Raw genomic sequence first — 9,485 nt, 5'->3', positions numbered from 1 at the left:
CCGGGCCTCCCCCTTTCTTCTTTCTCCCCCGCCACAAACACACAAGCGCTCCCCTGACATGGGGCACCACCCTCTCCTCCCCCACACCTTGTCCACACTGCCCTTGGGCCCCAGCCCCTCTGAGGCAGCCTCTGCCCCCTTGCAGGTGAGTTCCTCGGGAGCGGCTGCCCGGGATGGCCGGCTGAAGGTGGGGATGCGGATCCTCGAGGTGAACCACCAGAGCCTGCTGGGCATGACGCACACAGAGGCCGTGCAGATCCTACGCAGCGTGGGCGACACACTCCTCGTCCTGGTGTGTGACGGCTTTGACCCCAAAGCTGCGGCTGCCATTGAGGTGGGTGTCAGGGCCAGGATGGGGATAGGAGCATCCCACAGGGCTCTTGATGCCAAATGGCAGCTTCATACATGTGTGCAACCCCTCCTGGTTTGCAGCACAGTGATGTGTCCATGTGCTAGGCTGACCAGAGGCCTAGACAATGTTGTGAAGTTGGGCTGTCTAGGAAGCCTTCCCCAAAGCAAGCGTTCCCTGCTTTTTCAGCCTTTGATGTGGGGCTCCAGAAGTCCCTGGTTGCAGAAGGGAATGCAGGATGAGAAGGGCCCCTGGGTCACCAGGTGCAGTGCCAGTTCTTGCATCCTATAGCTTGTCTCATAAACTCCTATGACTCCGTATCCAAAGGGCACAAGGTGCTGCCTTCACAGCTCTGGGGGGCTGGAAACCTACTGCACCTTTCCATCTTGAGCTCGCTGGTGGCACCTTACACCCATTTGTCCTGTGCCACCATTGGCCCTTGGCTGAGATGGCCCTTCTCCTTCCTGTTGTGGATTCTACTCTAGCCCCCACCCAGGTTAGACCTCTTCAGCCTTCACTTGCCAGGACACAAGGCAGGTGGTTTAGATGCTGCTTGCAAGGCACAAGGTCATGGGCTGGCCCTTCTCTGCACACACTCCGCTTTGAATCATCTCTTCTGGAGGTGGGTGACTGGATTCCCCTGAGGTCTCACCCACCGTGCACAGTGGCATGTCACTCTGCCTCCTCTATGGGAAATGTTCTGTCTGATACGTCCTCAGGGGGCATTTCTTTTTCCACGGAGGCAGCCTCGTGGTGGTGCATCATCCTGCCCAGGAGGCCAGGGGAGGTTGCAGCAGGATGAGCTGTGCTAACAACTGCCCTTCACAGACCACAGCATCTGGGGGGTCTTGCCTAGGCCATGCTGCTGTGAGTACCTAATAGCCAGACTCTGATGTGCTGGCCGGTCGCCCTCCATACCACCACCACCTCCTGCTTGCCTGCCAACAAGGAGTCGATCAGCTCCCAAATGTTGGAAATGATGGGCAGAGCCTCCCAGGTGTTAGAAATGATGGGCAGGCCACGCGTCTGTATAACTGTCCGGTTATACAGACACATGCCTTGCCAGTCTTGAGGTGCATGCAGCTGTATAACTGGACAGTTGGTCACCACAGCATGTCAGCCCCTTGCAGATGACACATGGTTACCCCACAGTCTCCAGGGATGCATGTGGGTGTGGGTAGCCCCACAGTGCTGGCAGGAGCTGAGGGACAGAGAGGGAGAAGGGATGTCCTCCACAGTCACACACACGATGTAGCAGGGCCAAGGGATGAACCTGGAGCATGGATCCCAGTCCAGGGCCCTCAGGCCACTGTACCTTTCAGCTGTCACAAGCGTGATTGTTGACAAAAGGCCTGTCCTGATGGGATGCTGGCCCCATGTGAAGATGCTGCTGCCATCCTGTTCTCATCTCCAGTGCCCAGGCTCAGCGGAAGAGCAGTTGAAACATTTCTGACAGCACTGAGGCCTTCACGGAGCTGGGGTCCAGCCTGGCACTTCACACCCCATAGACTCACAGAGCTGGCAGGGACCGCCAGGGCATCTCATCTAACCCCTTGCACGGAGGCAGGATGCTGCTCCTCACCCAGCACTGGCCAAGGCTGATCCAGCCTCCTCTGGAAACCCCCAGTGAGCGAGATGTCCCTGCTGCCCCAGGCCAGCTGTACCCCTGCCTCCCTGCCCTGGCAGCAAGGAAGTTGTTCCTGAGACTTCATCTAAATCTATTTTGCTGCAGTTTCATAGATTCATAAACATTAGGGCTGGAAGGGACCTCGGAAGACAACTGAGTCCAGCCCCTGCCCCAGGGGCAGGAAGTCAGCTGGGGTCATAGGATCCCAACAAGATAAACATCCAAATGTCTCTTGAAGGTGTTCAAAGTAGGTGTTTGAACCACCTCCAGTGGCAGGCTATTCCTGACCTTGTGGACTCAGACAGTAACGAAATTCTTCCTAATGTCCAGCCTGAAATGGTCCTGGAGGAGTTTGTGACCATTTGACCTTGTCATCCCTTGGGGCGCTCTGGTGAACAGACATTCCCCCAGATCCTGGTGAGCACCCCTGATGAACTTATAGGTGGCCACCAGATCACCCCTGAGCCTGCGCTTTTCCAGGCTGAAGAGTCCCATGGCTCTCAGCCTCTCATCATAAGGCCTGTTCTCCTGCCTTCTGATCATGCACGTGGCTCTCCTGTGGACTCTCTCAAGCTTCTCCACATCCTTTTTGAACTGTGGAGCCCAAAACTGGACACAGTACTCCAGCTGCAGACTCACCAAGGACAAGTACAATGGGAGAATGACGTCCTGGGATTTGCTTGAGAAGCATCCATGGATGCAAGCCAGCATTTTGCTCGCTTGTCTTCAAGCCATTGCTTTAACTTCTGCCTTCTGCAAGTGAGAAAAGAGGTTCCCCTCTTCTTCATGGCAGCCCTTCCGATCTTTCCCCAGCAGTCTTGGGGAAAGCTCTTAGGTATTTGTGCCTCAGAACAACAGGAGCAACCGCAGTGAACGGAGCTCTGGCTGCCCGATGTGGCACTCCAGGAGAGAGATCCCAGTGTGTGGCTGGGAGGTCCTGAGCGCAAGAGTCTAGAAGTTGCACCCCAGGGGCTGCAGCTCCAGTGCCCAGGGTGGATGGGCTGCTCCCCAGAGCCAGTGTGACCCCTGCCTCTGTTGGACTGGCCCTGTCCTAGAGGGTTGGGAGGTTGCTGCTTGTTCTGGATGTGCCTGTGCTGCCCAGGAGAGCGGTGGAGTCTCTGTGGGCTGGTGCCCTTGGGACGGGGGAAGCACAGGCCGGGAAGAGGTCTCTGATGGGCCATTGAGGTCATGCCCCTGCTGCTAGTTGTAGGGGCTTTCAATAACTGACCAGGGCCCATCAGGCCCCTTAGCTGAGCCTGGGTAGCTCAGTTGGTAGACCCTCAGACTTTTAACCTTAGGGTCCATGGTTCAAGTCCCTGTTCAGGTAATAACATCTGACTTCGGGGGTTGAACTTGTTGATCTGCTCGGGTCTCTTCTGATGCCAACAACTCTGACGCTTATCTTTGACCAGCATGGACGTTTTGCCCCTGCTGCCCTGGCCAGCTACTCCAGACCCTCCCTGCCCCAGTGGTTTGACTTGCCATTGGTTTTCCAGATTTTCAGTCCAAATGTGTTCCTGCCCAGTTGACACCCAGGTGCTCTGGTGCCAGCACCTTCCTTTCTTTTCAGTGGCACTCTTCCCTCCTGGTGCCTCCTTGGTGTCATCCTGCCCCTCCAGCCCCCATTTCCCACAAGTGGTCACAGGCATGGTGCACACCGCTGTTCCAGTAGCAGGACTGAGCACATGTTTGCGGCCTCCTGCGAGAGTGGGACCCTTCCCTCTGTGAGTGACTGGGCTCCTGCCACCACCCAGCTGCACAGAAAGTGCACATGGCTGTGCCTGTGTTTTCTGCCAGCTGCCTCAGCCTCTGTGATAGCCGGTGTCTCCCTGCGTGCTCTGCTAGCACAGCTAGTGCCATGGGGACATGGACATGCTCTGGCTGCTCCTCCTGGGAGCTGCATCTGCCAGCAGAGGCCTGTTCTGTAGACCAGCCTGTGGTCTCATCCGGAGGCAGGTGCTCCAGTCCCTTGGTTATCCCAGGAGCCCTTTTCTGCTCCAGCCTGCATTTGCCTTCCTTGAACTCCGGTGGCCAGAGCTGCATGCAGTCTCCCAGGGGAGGGCCTGTCCAGGGCATAAGTGCTTCCTGTGTCCTTGGCAGGAGGCAAAGGATTTCTAGGGGTGACTGCCCCAGGACCCTGGCAAGCACATGGGAGCATCCCCAAAATGGGACCTTGGCAGTGAAGGACACTGTGTGTTCTCACCATGCTGCACACCTTCCCTTGGCAGATGTCTCCAGGAATCATTGCCAACCCCTTTGCTGCCGGAATCGGGCGCAAGAACAGCTTAGAGAGCATCTCCTCCATTGACCGTGACCTGAGCCCCGAGGAGCTGGAAATCCTGCAGAAGGTGGGTTTTTTCCTCAGCCTGGGGAGCAGTACAGGGTACCACAGCCTCCAAAACATGCAGTGTCTGCCTCGGCCTGAGGAGCCTGCACTGGGGGCAGGCCAGTTCCCCAGTAGCAAACTCCATTCTCCCCACTAGCTCTCTGTGCCTGCTGTTCCCTAGGCTAGTGCCTCCCTCAGAGAGGTGGCTCTTCGGCCTCCTCCAGGACACGGCACTGACCTTCTCCTCTGTTCCAGGAGATGGAGATGGTGAGGGAGGCGACTCAGTGGGAGAGAGAAGAAATGGAGAAAGTGGTGAGAGCTGTTTCGCACCCACATTCTGCCCCTGACAGCATCTCCGCCCAGGCTGCCAGCCCTGCCAGAGATGCCCCAAACCACCCTAGACGGAGCTGCCGCTCCCATCCCCCTGGAGCACGGGGATGCTCCTGTCTCTGGTGCCCTCAGCCCTCCCTGCTTCCTCATAGCCCCATCTGCCTGTTTCTGTTGCTGCTTTTGCCTTTGCCCTGTGCCGCTTCTGTCCTCAGGCAGTGCATTCCCCAGCACCTGTAGTATCTGACTAGACCTGGTTCTGGCCTCTGCTTCTGCCTCCATCGCAAGGCAGGACCTGGCTCAGAGGGGGCCGTGCCCTCTGGAGTCAGTGCCACTTCAGGCTGATTGGTCTCTGTATGTTACTGCAGGGGACATGGTACACGGCACTAGGGGAACGCACAGTTCGTCTGTAGGAGGGACATGCAGTTATAGATTCTTGTACGAGAAAACACCTCTCAGCCTCGTCTCAACCAGGCTTTGGCCTGGCTGGCTGTCCTGGGGCTTGTGTTGTGCATAAAGCAGATTGCGGTGCCCGTTGGGGCATCTCTGGCTCTCCTGTCAGCATTACAGAGAGGTCTGTGGAGCAAGGTCTCTTGAGGGTCAAAGCAGACAGAGGTGGTGGATCCTGGGGATGCCCATCCAGTGGTGGTGGAAAAGCTCTGACTGATAAGAGAGTTTCACAGCCTTTCCTGCAGGGGCTCGGTCTCTGGATCCACCCAATTGCCGCATCCCCCAGCTGCACATGCTTTGTCCCTGCTTTTGCTTCACCCTGGGCTCTGATGCTCGTTGTCCCAGAGGAGCACAGTTCTCTGCGGCGCGGTAGACAGAGATGCATTCCCTGAGGTAGCTGAGACCTGATCCTTTATTGCCTTGAGGATCTGGACCAAGGTAGTGGCAGCAGATAGTGAGGGGTGGGAGCACGGGCATGTTATTCCTTTAGCACCATTGCTCACTTGGTGATTCTAGACATGCAATGAAATGACCTTCGGTTGAAAACAGTGAGCAGCCCTTTCTTCCTCTGTTCAGTGTGTGGCCACAGTCTGCTCCTTTATGGAGTGATCTGAGGGCCAAGGAAGAAGGAGGCTCCCCAGTTATGGGCTCCCTCCTATCTCCTTTCTTCTCCTGGGTAGGCCGGCAGCTTGGTTAGGGCCACATTGGGACCTGGAGCCTGCCCCACTCGTCCCTGTCCAGGGGCCTGCAGGGTCTTGTGGTGCATGGGACAAATTCCTCATCCCTCCTGAAGGAGGCCTCCTTGGTGGATTTTACTGTCCCTTAGAGGAAGTCAGAAGGGGCCATGGTGGGGCCAGAGCAGGCCAGGTGTGTAACGTCACAGTTGCAGCAGGGGAAGTTTCTGTCCATCCCAGGTGAGCAGCTTGTGGATTTATAGGAAAAAGAAAAAGCCCTTCAGAGCCAGGGACCCCCTAGGGCACTTGCACCCCTGCCCATCTCCACCGGTCACTACTGAGTGACCAACAGTCTCAGCAGTGTTTTCAGCCCACACACCTGTCTATGCAAGATGGTGGAAGTGCTGCATGCTTGTATAGAGCGGCCTTACCTACCAGCTCAGCTTACCCAGCCATCTCAGTCCATCGGCTTACGTCCGCCATGGCAGACAGGTGGTAACCTGTCCCATCTGTGCCACTGCTTGGTGGCACTGGCAGCAAGGGGAAACATCACAGGCAACGCAGCATCCCGCGCTGTCCCTTCTGACACGCAGGAGGCCAGCTGGTGCCTTTGGCAGGAATCCACCGTGCTCTGGTACAGCTGTGGACCAGGGGGTCCTTTGAGCCTCATCTTGGACTCCCTGCCAGAGGACAAGGAGCTGACGGGATGCTGACAGCTGCTTGCTAGGTGTGCTCAGACCACTCTGCAATGCCTTGGTCACCAGTACAAGCATGGCCGCAGGAGGGGTTCTCTAGCAGTGACTCTTGGGAGATACGAGGGTCCGAGAAGCTCTTGTTCCACCCCTGGAGGTAGGCTGTGTGGCAGAAAGCCACCTTGGTTTCTCCCCAAAAATCTCTGCCCTGTGACACTGTGATTTAAATCTCTGTGCTGTGACCATTCAGTTAGGGTGGGCCCAGCACACAGGGGACCACACCCTCAGCCTGGCTCTTTAGGGCACTGGAGCTGGCTGCATTCCTGAGGGAGGGGGGAACCTGCTCCCTCTGCCTAAGTGACTTGCATCACTTACCTGGGTGAGGGGTTTCTACCTGGGGAGCTGGAATCTGCCCGGTAACAGGTGATGCATTTCAGATTGGTTGGCTGACAGCCAACTGGGGCTGACCTCCGCTGGCCCAGGTGAATGAGGTCACAGGGGCTATATAAGTTAGGACGGGGAAGGAGGCGGTCTCTCCTCTCCGGCCATGAGGTGACGCAGCAGCCAGGCAGGGGACAGAGAAGCCTTAACATCTGAAACTGGCTCTCTCCCCCCAAACTCACGAGCTAGGAACCGCCTGCCTCCAAAGGGAAACTTCACCTGCCTTTGGAAGATGCTTGTGAGTAAGCTACTCAATCTGATTAGATATTTAGCTGGAAGTATCACAGATGCGTAATCAAAAGGCTACCACAGCCAGACTGTTTGCTCTTTAGGATTTCTAGATATTGCTCTATCCTGTACCCTAGTTTACCCTACCCCCTGTAATCAATAAAGTTCTCCTTTTTGACTGGTGTGGGAGACTTATTGAGGGGTGGGTCTAAATTATGCCTAAGAGACCCCTTAGGTCTGTGGACTAAGGGAGACTATACCTATTTGCCCCCGGACTTGGGGAAGTACCCCAAGTGCCTGTACTGGGTCGAGTACCCGTGGGACTTTAGGCCTGTGTTACCCCAAGGACACAGGGCCGCGAGACTGTCCATTCTTGGGGTGGTGGCAGCACGTTACCCCCAGACTAGCGAGTGTGCTCCGGGAGAGGGGTCGGCCGGACATAAGGCGCCCCTAGGGAGGCATTCGGAGCCTGGAAGGTGGTCGGGCGCAGGGAGGTGGGTGGCTCAATGCAGGAGCGCCCCCTACTGGCCCGCCTCACGTGGTGGAAACAGCGGAGGGATACGAATACCCAGCTGTGTTCCTGAGGTGGGATCTCTGCCCCCGCCACAGGCTGCACCCAACTGCAGCATGGGGTGCAGTCCCAGAGGCAGCGTCAGCCCCCTCCGGAGCTGGTCTCTAGCTGGCTTCTGCCCTCAGTGGAGGGGCAGGGCTCTTTGCTGTTCCTCACAGTTCTCCACCTCTCGGCAAGGCCACCTCCCCCAGATCTAGTCCCCATTCTCCTCTGCAATTTCTGACGCAGGATCACTTATGGTCAGTGGGCCTTGGCCACTGTCTGTGGAGACTGTTCCGCCCCACATCATCCTCCTCTTCCATCCTTCCTCCTGGCTCTCCAAAAGGAAAGAAGCCTGTTGGACAGGGCAGATTCCCCCTCAGGAAAGGACCCTGAGAGCAGGTTCTGCATAGGTGCCATGGGAAGGCTCTTACTCCAGGTATGTCCTGGTTCCCAGAAGCGACTTGGTCTCAGGCCTGTCCTGGACAGAGCTGGTGGCAATGCCTCAGTGTGAGGATGATCTCTACCACAGCTCATTGGTGGGTCTTGAGATCACTTAAGAGTCCAATCCTGGAGCCCCACAGATCAGTCTTTCTGCAGGGGAGAGTAGGCTATAGGCCAGGATTCTTCTCTTTTTCCTTCTTCCACTGTCTTTGGTTAAAGGGCAAAACACTTTACCTTGAAATGGTCTGTTGCATGGTTGAGGTTTCAGTACTATTGAACTTGGTCAGGAGCCAGCTCTTGATGCTGGCACCTGTTTCCCTGAGCTCTGCCTCCAACATCTCTTTGTAGTGTTTCCTCTGCCTGCCATGAGATCTTGAGCTGTTACTTAGCTGGGAGCAGATCGCTTGTTTTGGGAGTCAAGAGTTGGGCATCCACACACAATACCTGGTCTAGCAAAGTTGGAGCTTCAGGATTGCAGACTCCATGCTGGTAACATTGGCTTCAGCAAGGGTACTGGAGCTTGTGCAGTGATCTTCCCATTGGATGCAGAGGCTTTTTGAGTGGCATTGTTGGAGATACCTCTCCAGGCTCTTGAGATGATGATGGTAGGTCACCCATGTTTCACATCCATTGTGGAGAGTGGGGATGATGATTGAATTGTAGACATGGATCTTAGTGTCTTTCTGGAGATCGTGATCGATAAAGACAGGCTGAAACAGTTTGCCAAAGGAGGCACTTGTGCATTGGATCCTATGCTGGATCTCCTCATCAGTGTTCACTCTCTGAGAGATGTGGCTGCTGAGGTAGGGGAAGTGCTCAACTGCCTCCAAGGTCTTTCCTTCCCCAGACTGCCGTCTGGGGAGCCAGAGCACTTTGGGCTTCTCTCTCAACATCAAGAAGACTAGAGTTCAGCAGCTTCTGCAAAGAGATCCAGCATGGCCCAGAGGTTTTCCTGTGTGCGCAAGGGTGATGCAGGCATCAGTGTATTGAAGGTCAAGGGTGGTTGTTTTAAATACTTTGGTTTTGAGTGAAAACGTCCCAGGTTGAAAAGTCCTCTATCCATTCAGTTAATCTGAATTGGGGTCAAGCCAGGAAGTGTCATTGCCCCAACTCTGTTCTCCATTTTTTGACAGTCATCCTGGTCCACAACAGAGCAGTCACAGTCACCTGATTGTGACGAAGCCTCAGGACCCTGATGTACTTTTCAGGACATCCAAATCTGGCCAGTACTTTTCACAAGGCTTCACAATTGAGGGAGGCAAAGGCCTCAGTAGGGTCAGTGAAGGCCATATATGGGCCCTGATTCGTAGATTCATAGATGCTTGGGTCGGAAGGGACCTCAGAAGATCATCGAGTCCGACCCCCTGCCCGGGCAGG

The 9,485-nt window shown here is 55.8% G+C and overlaps 1 protein-coding gene across 4 annotated transcripts in view; it reads left to right on the top strand.

Moving 5' to 3' along the window:
- The window catches only part of SCRIB (scribbled planar cell polarity protein), a 157,891-nt gene that overhangs the window by 87,261 nt on the left and 61,145 nt on the right, over positions 1-9,485 (top strand). For all 4 annotated transcript variants that reach the window (XM_019528277.1, XM_019528278.1, XM_019528276.1 and 1 more), the window contains exons 25-27: positions 146-334; positions 4,205-4,324; positions 4,558-4,614. In XM_019528277.1, the coding sequence (XP_019383822.1) occupies positions 146-334; positions 4,205-4,324; positions 4,558-4,614 (366 nt within the window). The remainder of the gene's footprint in view (positions 1-145; positions 335-4,204; positions 4,325-4,557; positions 4,615-9,485) is intronic.

Source organism: Gavialis gangeticus, unplaced genomic scaffold (genome assembly GCF_001723915.1).
Source record: "Gavialis gangeticus isolate Ggan-Ray unplaced genomic scaffold, GavGan_comp1, whole genome shotgun sequence".
NCBI classification, from domain to species: Eukaryota; Metazoa; Chordata; order Crocodylia; family Gavialidae; genus Gavialis; species Gavialis gangeticus.
This window is presented reverse-complemented; position numbering and strand designations above follow the sequence as displayed.